The sequence below is a fragment of the Euleptes europaea genome, chromosome 2 (assembly GCF_029931775.1).
Source record: "Euleptes europaea isolate rEulEur1 chromosome 2, rEulEur1.hap1, whole genome shotgun sequence".
Lineage (NCBI taxonomy): Eukaryota > Metazoa > Chordata > Lepidosauria > Squamata > Sphaerodactylidae > Euleptes > Euleptes europaea.
In genome coordinates, this window is record NC_079313.1 from 26,432,977 (window position 1) to 26,449,693 (window position 16,717).

Sequence of the window (16,717 nt, forward strand, 5' to 3'; positions counted from 1 at the left end):
TTTTTAGTTTGAACCTTGGGGTCCCTGCACCGAACAAAAAAGTCCTAGTGGTCCCTGGTCAAAAAAAGGTTGGGAACCACTGCTTTATAGAGTCAATCCATCTCTTGTCGTGAGGCTACTATTTGGGCCAAGACATACTTTTAAAGAATTATTGTAATATATGTATTCCTATATTTGTTTATATTTATGCTTTTAATCTATAGATATTCTGCGCATATTTATATTGTCTTAATCTTTTTAAGAAGGAGCCCCGTGGCGCAGAGTGTTAAGCTGCAGTACTGCAGTCAAAAGCTCTGCTCACGATCCCGACGGAAGTTGGTTTCAGGTAGCCAGTTCAAGGTTGACTCATCCTTCCAAGGTCGGTAAAATGAGTACCCAGCTTGCAGGGGGTAAAGGGAAGATGACTGGGGAAGGCACTGGCAAACCACCCTGTAAACCAGGGATGGGGAACCTCAGGCCCGGGGGCCGTATGCGGCCCCCAAGGACACTTTTTGTGGCCCTCAGGAGCTCCGGGGCCCCGCCGCAGAGGCGCGGCACAGGGCAGCCCTCCCTGAGGGTGTTCCTGGGGCCACGGCTTGCAGGGGCACTGCGGCACCCTTTGGACCTCCTCCCGCCGACTGATGGTTGTTGGTCGGTGAGAGGAGGGGGAGAGACGCTTCCCCCTATAGCCGCAGCATGCAGGAATGCCGGGGCACACTGTAAGCCCCTCTTGCTGCCTGTCGGCTGTTGAGCAGCAAGAGGGAGGGGGGAAAAGAGGCCTGCGGCTCCCGGCGGAAGAGCATGCGCGCAGGAGCCGATTGGGCTTCGGGGGGCCTTTTGTGGACTCTGGGGGTGGGGAAGGGCATGGAGCCTGGGGCCAGGTCGCATGGGGCCGGCGGGTGTGTGTGTGGGGAGGGAAGGCTTTTCTCTCTCCCTCTCTTTCTGTCTCTTTCTTTGCCTGTCTCCCTCCGTCCTTTTCTTTCTCCCCCTCTTTCCATTTCTCTCTCCCTCTCTCCCTTTTCTTCTTTCTCTGTTCTCCTTCCTTCCTCCCTTGCCGATCGACCGTGGGCTGTGCCCCCTGGCGCCTCATGTGCTCGGGCCCACCACTGGCTGCCCTCCTGCCTGGGAGGAGAGGGAGGACCAGGGGAGCAGGGAAGCCCTCCAGACCTTCTCTGCATGGCCTCCCCTGGGGTTGCCAACCTCCAGGTGGTGGCCGGAGACCTGGCAACCCTACCCTCTCCCCCCCACTGGGAGATCTACACCTGGTATGGCCCCCGAATGATGTTATAAATGTGCAAATGGCCCTTGGCAGGAAAAAGGTTCCCCACCCCTGCTGTAAACAAAGTCTGCCTAAGAAACGTCGGGATGTGACCTCACCCCATGGGTCAGGAATGACCCGGTGCTTGCATAGGGGACCTTTACCTTTTAATCTTATTTGGTTCTTAATGCAATTTACTTCCATGCCTGAAAAGATTCAACATCTGCATGTTAAGCCTCTATTAAAGAGACAGGAATATTTTTTCCTCTAGGCCATTGGGCAACACTACTTCAACAACTGTGCTGAATAAAAAAACACCTGGGAACCAACTTTAACTTCTTCGAGTGCTGAGGTAGAGATCCTAACCTCTAGGTGGGGCCTGAAGATCTCTCAGAATTACAACTGATCTCTTGACTACAGGGATCAGTTCCCCTGGAGAAAATGGCTGCTTTGGAAGGTGGACTGTACGGCATTAAACCCTGCTGAGGTCTCTCCGCTCCCCAACCTGGAGCTGGCAATCCTAGCTGATGATGAAGTGGGTATAAAGCACTGAGAGTAGGATGGAAAGGGCTTTCTGTCTGACCAACAGCCATGTTAGGTTGCCAAAGGCCTGTGATCCTGTAGTGGCCTTTCTTAGGCCTCCTATATAAGCCAGGCCTATCTGCAGGGAACAGTGGGGTTGCTAAAATGAGGAAAGCTGGATTTTTAAAAAAAAAGGAAATTCCTACTAAGGCAGTAGCTTTTTGGGTACGATGGAGCACAGACAGGATGGTGCTGCTGCACTCGTCTTGTTTGTGGCTTCCTAGAGGCACCTGGTTGGCCACTGGGTGAACAGACTGCTGGACCTGATGGGCCTTGGTCTGATCCAGCAGGGCCTTTCTTATGTTCTTATGTAACCCATGGATCAATACTCTCAAGTAGGTCATGGAGCTCTGCCTGCTATGTTTCAAGCCCCTGCAGATCCCCTCCCCCCTCCTTTTTGCTGTTTTGGAAGGACTTGCCACTAGTGGGCATGCACCAAAAGGGCATCATGCCTCTTACCTGTTTGCATGCACACTGAAACCAGCTGCTGTCGACTGAGGTAAAAGTCACCGTGACGCAAAGAACTGCTCCATGGCACTGACCCTCGGATTTTTCTTCACTGTGATACCCCCTCATATTGCTCAGTTTGCCTGGTCCTGGCTTTAGCACAAATGAGGTCATACATTTAACTCCCCCTCTTTCTGGCTGGTGATTCTGATGTCATGTGAATTCCTATCACATTTTGCATGCTCAGGGTGTCCAGGTCAGGAAAGGTTGAAGACCATTGCACTAATGCATCAAGTTTTTGAGCACAGCCCCAGGGCTTTTTAAGCTTTAACAAGTCCTTGCCTACAGGAGATATACCCGCACTATTAAAATTCTGAGGCCCAAAGAGAAGACGCAGCAGCCACTATTTCTATGCTGTCTACGAAGACATGGCTTCCCCCCCCAATTTTATCCACACAGCAACCCTGAGAGGTAGGACAGGCTGAGTGTTATTGATACAAGGTCACTCAGTGAGCTTCATGGCTGAACAGGACTTTCTGCCCAACTCCAGTGCTCTTTAGGGGCCAGCTTCCAGCGTGTTGTGAAGTACAATCAGAATTCAACAGACCAGTGGACAAATTTATATTGCACTGATTTCCATATCGTGTTTTTATTTTGCAAATATTAACATGGCAATATTATAACATTCTTGGCTCCACAACACAGTATTAGAATTGCACCATTCACATTGAAAGAACTGGCATAAATAAATATTACAGCAGCTCTGGCCTCGGGTGTTACTTGGTAGGATTTTCCCAGACTTCTGGCCAGGCTCTCTGCAGTAAGCGGGTAGTACCAACAATCTTGAAGTCTTAAACTGGGCTGCCCGATACCGTCACGTCAATGCCGGTTTAATAATGGAACCCCCTGGAACTGCCATCCCCATTTCATCAGTTTATTCCATTGTTAAATTCTACTAATTTCTTTTCAATAGGGAGAAACTTCAGCTGAGGAAAAGCCCAAGAAAACCAGCATTAAAGGGTAGCACTGGCAGCTGTGGGAAATGGGACAGAAAGCATTTTTCCATATTCAGTATCCTTCGTATTCCCTTGTTTGAAACGATCACAGGATAGTCATCTTTTTTTTCTCAGTGGCTATGCTATAGTGGAGCTATGCATACTGGCATCGCATGTAACTTTGAAGTTAGCCCCAAAAGAGCAAGGATTTAAAAAAAAAACAAACACCAGCTTGTGTGAACATGGTCTTTTAAGATTTAACTCGAGATAACAATCTTTCACCTGTGAAGGCAATGGAGGGAGGTTTTTAACCACTGACTTCAGAATGGAAAGTGGATTGTTGGTCCTTTTTTCAGGCATCTCTGCATAGAAATTGGCACGAGATTGTCTGAACAAGGGTTAATCAAAACACAGTAAGAACCTCAGGATACGGCACTTGTCAAATGAGCTGCAGCGTGCAGATTGGAATTTGGCTACTGGCTCAGGATGCATGCTGGAGGCAAGTGGACATGGGATTTTTATTTTATGTAACACATTGCAGGAAAAATTAAAAGCTGAAACTGATCTTCGCTGGCTGATACCAGTGATGCACCAGTTGACTATTGCTGGAAAACAGGTAACAAATGGTCTTGTGGCCTTGAACTAAAACTGTATAGAGCAAATTTCAAAGCTGTAGATATCAAGCTTTGTGCTGAGAAACCTCAGAAAATGACTCAAAGGGCTGGGTCACATATGCACATAATCTCATCCCACTGGATTACTGAATAACTGTCAGCCAAATGTACAAGCCATACCGAGAGACATGTGTCATCTGTGACACATCAGTTGACCCTTCTACCCGCGAGTGACAAAGCATTCCCTTGGAAACCATCCCAAAATCTTAAACTCTGCTGTAAATCACTCAGCAATTGTGGGTTCTACGGTATTTCCTCCCCATCACTTTTGGCGCCTGGAACAGCTCTAAATAAGCTGCTTGGCATTTTGTAGCCTTTCTGTGATGGGCTCAGGACGCAAGAGTGATTCATAACAAGCTATCTGCAGTTAGATCATTCAATTATAACTGGCACACTCTTTATTGCCAGCATTACTGTTTATTGCAAGAGACCCAAAACCAATCCAAATTGGTATACATTACAGGAATGAACAGAAATATAAATGGGCAGTGCTTATTGAAGGGGGAAAGATGGTGGGGTCTGTGCCTACTGCCTGTTCTCACTTTACTCCCAAAGTGACACCCATTATGGAAGATTCGAATTGAAAGGGTGACAAACATCCTCATGGGAGGAGCTGTGGCTCAGAGGTGGAGCTTCTGCTTGGCATTCAGAAGGTCCCAGGACCAATCCCTGATATTTCCAGTTAAGGATCAGGTAGGCAGTAGGTGATGTGAACAACCTCTGCCTTGGACTGCTGAGAGCTGCTGCCGGTCTGCGGCGGATCAGACACTTCATCCACATTCTGTTCAGTTGTATTCCTTCCTCTTGGGAGCAAGTTATTTGCACCCAAAGTCCCAATGCCTTCTAACTCGCTAGCATAATTTCAGCCATAGAGCCTCATTTTGGGTAGGCAGCATAAAAAGTTTACTTGCACACCTGTGTCATTCTTCACCCATTCTATGTCTCCTTTCCAAAACATCCTTCCTTGGAAACAATTGCCTGACTACAGTCACCATTTATTGGAAATCTCTCTTGTGCATATCCCCGTTGAAAGGATGTGCTATTAATTTCAGGGGAGGTTGGCTTTGGATATGCCCACTGTGGGAAGTTCCCTCAGGAGCAGATTACAAATGATTTATGTTACAATGGTTCTTGACTAATAATGAATGACTATGTATTTAAAGTCTCTGTGAGACTATCTGCTATGAAGATCCTGAATTATAGCCTAGGATTTGGCACTGTTCTCAGAGCCTAGTGCATTTTCCTTTCGGACTGATCTAGCCTGAGATTGTGAGCACCCATTCACCTGATCACCAGTGTGAATAAAATGCTTGTATATTGGAGGAGAGCCACCCCCCCAATCTGTTTAAATGTGCCATAAATTAATGACATGGGTTACGTATGGGCAGGAGGGCCAGAAAGTGTTTGTAGGCTAGTAAGCTTTTAGTGGGCTGTTGCAAGGCTGTTCTAGCCCAGTCATCCTCTCTTGTTATTGACCTCTCTCTGTCTGTGCTACTTGTTATCATATTATACCAGTAGTAGCAGAAATTCCAGGGGCAACTCTGGGCTGATCGCTGCAATGACTCATCTGAAGAAACTGCTTTTAAAGTGCTGTGCTCACCAAATGCCCTGGCTGAATAAATAGCAATAGTAGTAACAATAAATAAATAAATAAATATAATTAATTAATTAAAACCAGAGCGTATCAGCCCCAGGTTGCATGTAAAGTTCATAGAGGCACTATACATAAATTCTATGCACCTTCTGCAGATTAAACCCGCACCTTCTGCAGACATTAGTGGAAGGAGGCCTTGCCCACTTACATGCATGGGGCAGAGGACAAGAGATCTACGGAACAAAGCAGCTGCAACAAAGCAGAGGCCGAATTCATCTGACTGAAAATGCAAGCAATGTCTATACTTTCAGGCTGCTAGGCCTTGTAATCGGATACCATATTTGAGACAGATTGGTGCACCATCATGCAGAGGGCTGAGGTTTCTGGAGCTATTTGCAGGGTGGAAATTGCAGTCTCTTGTGCGTTACATGTACAGGTTGCTGTCTGTATTGATTGGCATAGCAGAGAAAGGCTTCTAAGAGAAGACAGCAGCTTTTGCAGGTGCATGTAAAAGGATGCCCAGACATAATGGTCCTCAGCAGATGGTGGACAGGTGGTGGAGTTTTAGAGAGGAATTCAACCTTCCTGGTTATCTGTCACTCAATTCTCACTTCCTCCTCCGCTTTCCTTCTCTTGCCTGGATAGCAAGTTCTTCCCTGTACAATTTTCTTCAGAGTTTTGTTTGAAACACAAACTCCTGGCTTCTTATCACATAAGGAGGTTCTCCCTCCCCCTCTGGTTCAGCTCCTGGGCATATGGAAGCATTTGAGTTCTTAGGCATTCTGGCAAGGATAAAGCCCCAGCCAAAACTCCGCTGCTCAAAAGCTCTTAGCACCTCCCTCTTAGGCTCCTGCCTCTTCTTTTTCATTCTAGGTCTCTGTTCCCTCAACACAGTTCCTTGCAGTGACAATGGGCTGACTCAGGTGTGGGTGGGCTTGCCAGTTCTGTGGCTTGCTGCTTGTCCTACCAGGTCTCGGTAATAGGCGGATTTTAAAAATCGGGGATAGGAGTCCTTCTCCATCAAGGTGTAGGTTTTGGCTTGGGCTTCCTCAAAGCAAGTGGGAGTGACACCCGTGAGGTTCTTCCTGGTCATCTCTCTAGTTTCGTGGTCAAGATTCACCTGTAAAGAAGGGAGACCACATTCGTATTACTGTGCATTTCCTAAGGTGATGAGTGTAAAAACAACCATGTGCATCCCAATACCATATTTGAAACTCTTTTCACTCAGTATCAGAAAAAGACTTGCTACCACTGGACTTTAATGTCCCTTCCCCCCATTCCTGTAACAAAGCATAGCCAATAAATTCCAACAGACCTACACTGATATTATGAGCTGAGAGGACTTTAATAATCTGCCAATCTCATGAGTACTGCAGAGATACACAAGGGAGGAAGTAACTTGTAAGTAAGGAATACGGTTTAGGGTATACGTCACAGTAGACAAGAGATGTGAATAAGCAGTTCTGTGTGCTGGAAACGTGCATTAAAAAAGAAGTCCATTTTCTTCTGTCCACCTTATACCTATTGATCAGCAATTAGTTTTGGCAGAAGGGCCACTGGCAAAGGAATAAGGGGGTAGCATACCAAAACCTCAACTCCCTCTCCTCATAAGGGTCTGCTGGTCAATTCCTGTTGCCACAAATGCCAGTACTTCACCCTTGCCTTTGCCAGATAAGTGGAAGGGACATTCCTCAGGAAACTATAGATGTGGCCTTTACCTTCCTCAGGTCAGCCCAAGATACCAAGGGAAGTGAATAGGTTTACCGCCCCCCCAACCAATTTGAACACCATTGTGTAGGAGAAATATATAATATCTCCTCTTTAATGGCTGCCAATAATAGGATAGGTTGAGGGGAACATTCAGGTTGAGGTTGAGGTGGAACATTCAGGCATAGCTGGGACATAGTTTAGAACACCTGTAGCACACATTTAGAACAGGCCACAGGTACAGCAGTTAGAAATAAAACCTCTTTCAGTGGTAGTCCCACAGAATGTCAATGCAAGGGGATAACAGGGGAGGATTTGGCCTTACGTCCTGCATGTAGGTCTTCCAAGGGCATCTGGGTTGGTTATTATGTGAAACAGAATTCTGGCCTAGATGAGCCAGGGGTCTGATCCAGCACAGTTGTTCTTATTAGGTGTATTCCCTGTTCCTGAGACGATGCAGGAAGTGGAAAAACTGCTCCATGAGAACATACCCGGGTTAGCTAAAACACAACACATTTGGTTGCCAGTAGCAAAGAGTTCATTTGCGAGACCTTTACTCACCTCTCGAGGGGCCTCGTTTTGTACAAACTCCTCAAAGATCCTGTTGGCTCTGGAAACCAGTTTTGTTTTTGAGCGGGTTTTCCTGTACTCCTCACAGGCTAGCCAAAACTCCAGGTTTTCTTCGCTGAATTCTGTTTTAAGGAAGCCTTGGAATGCTGCCATTCCATCTGTGAACAGAGGGAACAGAGAATATCCAGTTTAACAGAGAATGGGGAGAAAAAACAGCAGAAGTCTGGTTTTGTACCAAGAAAAAGCACTAACGGTACGATCAAAAGCAGATTTACCTCTTTCTAAACCCACTGAATTTAATGGATTTAGAAAGGTGTAACTCTGTTTAGGATTGCACCGTAAGACCCTCATCTCCTATTATTTTAAAGGAGAAAATTGGGGGGTGTGTGTCAAAGCCTCATATGAATAAGCATCAGAACATGCAAAAGTGTCCTTCTAGAATGTAAATTACTTCATAGATCTACTCAAGCCAACAAACTTAGAACACAAACTGAAGATGAGTTGATTTTAATATGCGGACTTTCTCTACCACTTAAGGAAGAATCAAACTGGCTTACAATCTCCTTCCCTTCCCCTCCCCACAACCGACACCCTGTGAGGTAGGTGAGGCTGAGTGTGACTAGCTCAAGGTCACCCTAGCTGGCTTCATGTGTAGGAGTGGGGAATCAAACCCGGTTCTCCAGATCAGAGTCCACCGCTCCAAACCACTACACCACCAGTAGATGACTTGTCTGTAAGGCAGAAATTATTTAAATCATAGTGGAGATCTTTCTCTGGGATTATGGGGTCATTTAAAGAAACACACTGTCCCCTTTATGACCAATCTAACCTCCCATTTATTGGTGACCAGAGCTGATCTGGGTCCATTGAAGGTTGTCTAATCCAGAAGGAAGGACAATTCTCCAAGATGAAGATGGCAGAAATCCTGAAGGACTCTCGGGGAATCAAGACATGCATTTCCTAAACAGTGGTGTTGTAAAGTTGTATACTGGCATGTCGGGAAAATATTCTACTCTTTTTGACCTATTGTAGGGTATAAAGCATGACTGTTTTGTTGGGAGATAAGATGAGGGGAGCAGCTTGACTAGGTTTCACTAGCCTGATCTTGTCAGAGGTTGGAAGCTTAACAGGGTTGGCTTAGTATTGACCACTGAGGAATACTGGGGTTGCTATGCAGAGGAAGGCAACGGTAAACAACCTCTGTTCCTCTCTTGCCTTGAAAACCCCTTGAGAGGTTGCCATAAGCCAGATGCAACCTGATGGCACGTAATTATTATTAAGATGAGGGGACTTAGTTGTAGATATTCAATCACGTATCCCTGCTACTCGTATAATCTTCTGCTAGAACATTATGTGCTCCAAGAAAGTCATACTCACTTTTACTTTTCAATAAATGGTCAAAAGATTCCTTCCATCCAAGCACTTCTTCCAAGGCATATCTGGAGAACAGAATAAATTTTTGGATTATATTGCTGGGTGACGTGAAAGTTTGGGTAATTTTGGGTTGAGGAATAAAGGCAGAAAACAGGGAAGAAGTCCAGAAATTGTGAACTGAGATATGACCTATCAGATTATCAGCAAGTGATAGATACTGCTTAGACACTCAATGGTCCCATTCAATTGGGTGACTTTTCCTTCTAATTTGTGCAGGTCAGCTCAGGGTTGAAGAGCAGCCAAATCACAAACACAATGGTTCTGTTGCAACTGATCTGAATTCTTAGTCGTGACTCCTTCTTAGGAACCAACTGTTCTCATGTCTTGCTCTGTATTCTTTCTAGCCCCTTCCTCCTGTAGCTAGATGCTCTCTGTATAGTAAATTCATAATTTAGGGCTGGTGTAGCACCTTGCTTACCTCTGTTTTGTGCTATGGCTCCAGTTCCCAATCTTATGTCCCAGCTCTGGTTTATGAAGTAGGATCCCTAAACGGGTTTTGAACTCCTTGGCTCTGAAAAACAGGAAAACGGAATGTCAATACCAAAAGGGGGAAAGTAGCCACTAGGGGGCAGTGGTGCATGCTCCTTAAAGGAGAGGACGTGCTTCAGCATGAGAAGTATAGCCTCTATATGACCTCACCGCTGACCTGACTGGTTTGGCCAATAATTTTATGTGCATATATAAACAGGCTGACAGTTGTTGCATGCTTCACAGAACACAAGAAATACAATACAATACAGACATGGGAAAAATGTTTCTAGCAGATCTTCCATTGTGAGCAAACAAGCAAGCTTTTCAGCTGCACAAAATTCTTAAATCAGGCATCTAATCCTCATCTATGCACAAGACAAGGTTGGGATTCTATCTAGAAGCAATTTACAGCGCCATCCTAAGCAGAGTTGCACCATTCTAAGTCCACTTAAATCAATTGACTTAGAAGGGTGTAACTCTATTTAGAATTGCACTGAGAAGCTCCTCAGTCTGATTTTCAACTCAAAAAACATAAATGCTTTAAGCTTCCAAAGTTAGCTATAAAGGCTTAACATTTCTAATGCAGCCACCTAGTTTTCTATTTAATATCTGTCCATTATTATTCCACTGTTCATCCACGACTATGTATCTCATCTAAGTCTACTAATCTTGACCGTGGATCTATTTAATCAAACGCAACTGTTTATTTCTGAATTGGCACACCACCTTTTACCATTTTTACAATTTGGCTGTGTCTCTTTGCTAAATATCTCGTCAGATCTCAGAAGCTAAGCAGGGTCAGCCCTGGTTAGTATTTGGATGGGAGACCACCAAGGAATACCAGGGTTGCTTATGCGGAGGAAGGCACTGGCAAACCACCTCTGTTAGTCTCTTGCCATGAAAACCCCAAAAGGGGTCACCATAAGTTGGCTGCGACTTGAAGGCACTTTACACACACTTTGCTAAATTGCCAGCTTACTCCCTCCTCAACAAGTCTGGTCCCCTGGCCTCTGTCCCACAGTGCCCAAGAGAAGGCATATTGTGACCAAGTACCTGTTAAGGTGGGTGACCCAACCAACTCAAATTGCTCTATTTCCTGGGTTTTAAAGAGCTTGCATTTTAGTATACACATTTCACTACTTTCGGTATAAGGCCATTTTGTTTTTGAAATCTGTAATTCTTTTTTTTTTTTAATAGCAGGGTTGGGTTTTTTTTTGTTGAACTTGTTCAATACATTTGCACTGCGGCATCTGCTCTTCAGACACAAACAGAACAGCAACTCCCAAAGAACACAAAGCTGTGCATCTGGTAACTGTTTCTATTTAAGAGACCAGCTTCTTTTTTACCCTACTGTGGAGCACCTGGTATCCCTTGAGTGCTTCCTCCTCTCTGACATCTCACTCCAAGCTAGCTCAGCGTGGTTCTCCCACTCGCTGATGAGCTGTCTCATCTGTAACTGTTCCCTTTGTTGTTGTTGACAAGTGTACAAAGCACTGAGCAAGAAGGATGGCAGAGCAATAGTTGCTACAGACTCTTCAAATCCCCCCTCTCCCAAACTGACACAGGCCAGTGGAAAAAAATTCTAACAGACCAGACAGGTGCAGCCCTTGGTCACTGGAGGCTGCGAAAATGCATGGCCTAGGGGGGTAAGATCTAGTCTCAGATGCCCAATTTGTGGCACATATCTTACAAGCCCCTTTCCTCTCTCTCCCAAGGTTCCTTTAAGCAGGAAGTGGTACTGCTCCTTTGCTCCTTAAAAAATTATGAGGTTGGGAAAGGAACGGGTCTTGGTAGAAACCATTGCTCCGAGCCCTTTTCCTCTCTTCCCTTGTGAATGTTCACTGGTCGCAGCAGCCACTTTATTTTATGTATATGCTGCCGCCAGTGTTCATAGCTTATTGTGGCATAAACAAAACAAAGAAGCCGGTCTCTGTCCCAAGGAGCTTACACTCAAAATGGCTCACTGCCATGCATTCGGCGGGGAGGGTACCCAGTAAAATACCCCACACAGCCACTCGGTGGAGTGGTTAAGGCAGCTATTCTTCACTGGGATGTCTATGCTCCTCCAATATGTGAATTACAGATCCTGGGGATCATTCTAAACTTTTGGGGGGCTTACAAGAGGGAATTTGGACATTTAAGCATCCTGTTTCCTGTCCTATAATGGCTTTTGACAGCCTGTGAAGGAGAGCTGTTTTATACTGTCCCAGGTTCTACATTTTTCTAACACACCGGTCAGTAATTAAACAGGAGTTGGTAATCTGGCACAAGGGTCTCATTGAATGTATGCTTGTATATTTCACACACACACCCTAAATAAATTAATTGCTTCATTTGGAGTGCTGTCCCTGTGTCCTCTTTACCTATAGATTGGAGGGCATTCAATGATAATGTGGCATACCCGATAGGCATCAGCGGATTACTAGTTAGCACAATGGGTGGGAGTGTCAGCCTGGACCTGAAGAAACCCAGGTTTAAATCCCCCCTTTTTTGTCATCAAGTCACAGCTGATTTATGGCAACCCCGTAGGGTTTTCAAGGCAAGAGACATTCAGAGGTGGTTTGCCATTGCCTGATTCCATGTCAGGAGGCTGGTATTCCCGGGAGGTCTCCTATCGAAATACTAGCCAAGGCTGTATGTGACCGGCCCAAGGTCACCCAGTAGGCTTCCATGGCAGGAGTGGGGATTTGAACTTGGGCTTCCCAGATCCATTGCCTGCCTCCATGTCAGGAGGCTGGTATTCCCGGGAGGTCTCCTATCGAAATACTAGCCAGGGCTGTATGTGACCGGCCCAAGGTCACCCAGCAGGCTTCCATGGCAGGAGTGGGGATTTGAACTTGGGCTTCCCAGGTCCTCGTCTGACACCTTAACCACTAGACCACACTGGGTTTCTAAACCCCTACTTGCCAGGAATAACAAAACACTCTCTTGGCCTTACCTACCTCACAGAATTGTTGTGAGGTTACAATGGGAAAAAGCGGGAACCAGACGCACTGCCCTGAACACCTTGTGGAAAGAGCAGGCTAAAGATGTAATAGGCACTACGCTCTACAGCCTGAAACTAAAACAATGTTCAGTGGGTAGCCGTGTTAGTCTGTCTGCAGTAGTAGAAAAGAGCAAGAGTCCAGTAGCACCTTTAAGACTAACAAAAATATTTTCTGGCAGGGTATGAGCTTTCGTGAGCCACAGCTCACCTTGAAGAAGTGAGCTGTGGCTCACGAAAGCTCATACCCTGCCAGAAAATATTTCTGTTAAAGTCTTTAAGGTGCTACTGGACTCTTGCCCTTTTCTACTACAACAATGTTGTAAGTGTGTCTGAATTATCCTATCTTTCCTCCCATCACTCTGGGGTGAAGCTATTCCTCAGGGCACTGGTAGGGATGCCAGCAGGCCCAGGGAAAAACGTCCCTCTTCAAAAGCAATTCATGGGGTGTTATTTACCATTTAGCTCTATGCCATAAAAAGCTTTAACTGGCCACTTCCACATTTTTAAACTGTCTGAAAGGGAATGGGGCATTTCCCCCCCCCCTTCAGCCCTATTGGCAACCATGCTTTCTGTTACTTTATATTCAGCGGTAGAAAAGGGCAAGAGTCCGGTAGCACCTTCAAGACTCACAAAAACATTTTCTGGTAGGGTAGGAGCTTTCTGAGGAAGTGAGCTGTGGCTCACGAAAGCTCCTACCCTGCCAGAAAATATTTTGGTTTGTCTTTAAGGTGCTACCGGACTCTTGCCCTTTTCTACTACTGCAGACGGACGAACACGGCGACCCCGCTGCGAATTATCTTTATATCCAGCGACAGCAATAAACCAGAAACGAAAGCGCCCCCCCCCCATGCTTGAAACCGAGGACAGAGCTGAGTTCCCGCCATTTCTTAGTTCCCAACCTTCCCTGACCCAGTTCCCTCCTTGGAGACCCACTGGGGACTCCCCCCCCCTCCCCGCGCGCCCGTGCACGCTCTTAAGGTTAGGGTCGCGCCTCCTCTCGCGCCAGCCGCGGTGCTTCTGCAGCCGCCCGGAGGAGCCTCCCTGCTTGGCGCATCACTGCGACAGAGAGGCGGTGGCTGCCTGGCGCGCGCCGCTTTCTATTCTTAGCCCCCTGCCCGCCAGGTTGGTGTGTGGTCCGAGTGTGCGTGCGCGCGCGCTCCTGCTTGCAGAAGCACCTTGAAGAACTGCAGTGCAAAAAGGCACCCGCCCCCCGTCTTACTATATATAATTATACACACACACACATATATGTGTGTGTGTGTGTGTGTATAATTTTTCAATTGCTATACATCTCATTTGACAGTACATCCTACATGCCAATCTTTTTTATATATATATATATATATATATATATATATATATATATATATATATATATATATATATATATATATATATATATATAAAAAGATTGGCAGGATGTACTGTCAAATGAGATGTATAGCAATTATTGAAAAATTACACACACACACATATATATATAATTTTTCAATAATTAATAATTTTTCAATATATAATTATACACACACACACACATGTGTGTGTGTGTGTGTGTGTGTATAATTTTTCAATTGCTATACATCTCATTTGACAGAACATCCTACATACCAATCTTTGACTCGATAAAAAATTATTAGGTGCATGTCTTCAGTATTAAATATAATCAATAATAATTGGCTTCCCCACCGACTTCCCCCCCCCCTTTTCTTACTAAGGGCGAAAACGCACGGTCGCTTTAGCCTCCTTTATTCCCCGTTTCAGCCAGGCTCGAACGCGCGTTCGGCGAAAGGCAAGCGTTCGATTCTGGCTGAAACGGAATGAAGGAGGCCAAAGCGACCGTGCGTTTTCGCCCTAGCGCAAAAGCGTTCCTCGGAGTCGAAGCTGGCAGCAGCCCCTTCTCTCATGCAACAAGCATATGATATCGGAGGAACAGATCCCGTGGATGCTTGGTGGCATATTGAGCCACTTTAATGTGTGCAGGACATTTAAAGGGCGACTCTGTCACAGCACAATCGAAGCGGCTCGCAGTGCGGTCCTATGCAGAGTTACTCCCCGCGGAGCAGCCTGGCAATCAAAAGGACAGCGCGGAGTGACCCTACACAGGATTGCCCTGCAAGTGGCATTAGTTGCAACTGCGGCAAAGAAAACTCCGTGCGGGCTGGGTGGGAAAGTAATAGAAGTGCAGGCAAATTTTAATCTTTTTCGAACATCAGAAGCGTTTCATAGTATTTTAATAGATCTAAAATTGTATCCACGGTTTTATCTGAGCGGCCCTGCTCAATATGGAACAAAGATACAAAAGTTGAACTTCACGCGAGGTTTTTCATCGGGTCCAACGATATTCAGCAACAGCGGTAACATGTGAGTTTAGGTAACCAAGCAATAGTCAACATTTCTCCCTGTGTCTCTTTCGGAAAATCAAGCCAGCCTTTCAAAAGACGCGTCCCGAGTGTAAGCTACTGTCGAACACACACGCGTGAACCCCTGGGCATGGCCAAGCCAGAACGCCCCCCAAAAAACACCATCGCTTGCTCAGTCCATTTATTCATGGAAGGTTTTGCCTTGGTGTTGCCACTCTTTAGAGGCACTTTCCCCCCATTCATATTCTCAAAACTCAACAATAAGCCCCCTTGCAGAGTTTTGAGAATTCGGATGGGGGAAATGTGCATCGAGAGAGGGGCAAAACCTTCCATGAATCAGAGTCCCCCAAACACCCTCCAGCCTCTTACCTTTCCAAGCAGCTGGTTGGGAGTCCAGATAAACCCCGACACATGTTGAGCTGGCAGGTGGGCGGCGTGGCGCAAGCGGGCTGAGCGGCTGCCTCCCCTCGCGCTGGCCAGCAGCTCCGATGGGTCCTCCTCCCTGCGCCTGCTCGAGTCCGGGAGCCCGGGCGGCGCGCGGCGCTTTTATAGCCTGCGGGAAGGGTGCGGGGGGGCGCGCGCGCGCGAGCGAGCCAAAGCAACGCGCCTGGGTCTTGCCTCGAGGCGACGGCGAAGGGAATCGGTGGCTCGCCTGGCTGGGAGAGGGGCGCGCGCCCGATAAGGCCCTGACGCATCCCAGGTCACCGAGAGGCCGACCCCCTCCCCTCGTGCCCTTCCGACAGGGGCGGCCTGAGGGCGTCGCTCAGTGGTTCCCAACCTTTTTTTGACCAGGGACCACTAGGACTTTTTTGTTCGGTGCAGGGACCCCAAGGCTCCAAATAAAAATTCCGACAATTTGAAAATAAACTCTAATCATAGCTGTTCGTTAAACATTAAACTTAGAATAATCTTTGAATATCTATTTTTTATAATAGAGGACTTTTAATTGAAAACGTTAATTTATGATGGGTTTATAACTTTGTTTCGCGGACCTTACTTTAGTTCTCGCGGACCCCTGGGGGTCCACGGACCCCCAGTTGGGAACCAGTGGATGCCTTCGGCTGCTGGGCTGACAAGCCGCCGCTGGGACGGCCAACCGGGTGGTCGTGTGCTATGGTGGTGCCTGCAGCCTACGTTTTGGATAGGGTTGCCAACCTCCTGGTCAATGGAATCAAAACGGACCTCATGCTAAAGTAGTAGTTACCCCCCACCTCGCAAAACAAGCACATTACCTTTGATACTTTTTGCAGGACAATGGTTCAGCTCAAACCTCCCCCCCTTTCTGACTATATATTACTCTTCCTACACACTTGACACTGAGAGACACTGGCCTTCAGTGTTACTCCTCTGAAGATGCCTGCCACAGCTGCTGGCGAAACGTCAGGAAAGAAAATACCAAGACCGCCGTCACACAGCCCGGATCACCTACAAGAACCAAAACACAAGCACTGATGGCTAACTGGTAAGTATATTATACAAAATGGATGAAGCAATAAGGCGATCATGTATGCAATTACAAACATGAAACTTTCGCAGTGGGTCGCCGTGTCAGTCTGTCTGCAGTAGTAGAAAAGAGGAAGAGTCCAGTAGCACCTTAAAGACTAACAAAAATATTTTCTGCCAGAAAATATTTTTGTTAGTCTTTAAGGTGCTACTGGAC

At 46.4% G+C, this 16,717-nt stretch overlaps 1 protein-coding gene across 1 annotated transcript; it reads right to left on the reverse strand.

Annotated features, from left to right (window-relative positions):
* Positions 1-6,293: 6,293 nt before the first annotated feature.
* RGS16 (regulator of G protein signaling 16) lies at positions 6,294-15,482 on the reverse strand. Its single transcript, XM_056844562.1, has 5 exons — positions 15,427-15,482; positions 9,659-9,751; positions 9,184-9,245; positions 7,798-7,964; positions 6,294-6,649 (listed from the first exon to the last, which is right to left on the reverse strand). Exons 1-5 carry the CDS (start codon positions 15,468-15,470, stop codon positions 6,449-6,451), a joined length of 567 nt encoding a protein of 188 aa, XP_056700540.1. The 5' UTR covers positions 15,471-15,482; the 3' UTR covers positions 6,294-6,448.
* Between the last annotated feature and the right edge of the window lie 1,235 nt (positions 15,483-16,717).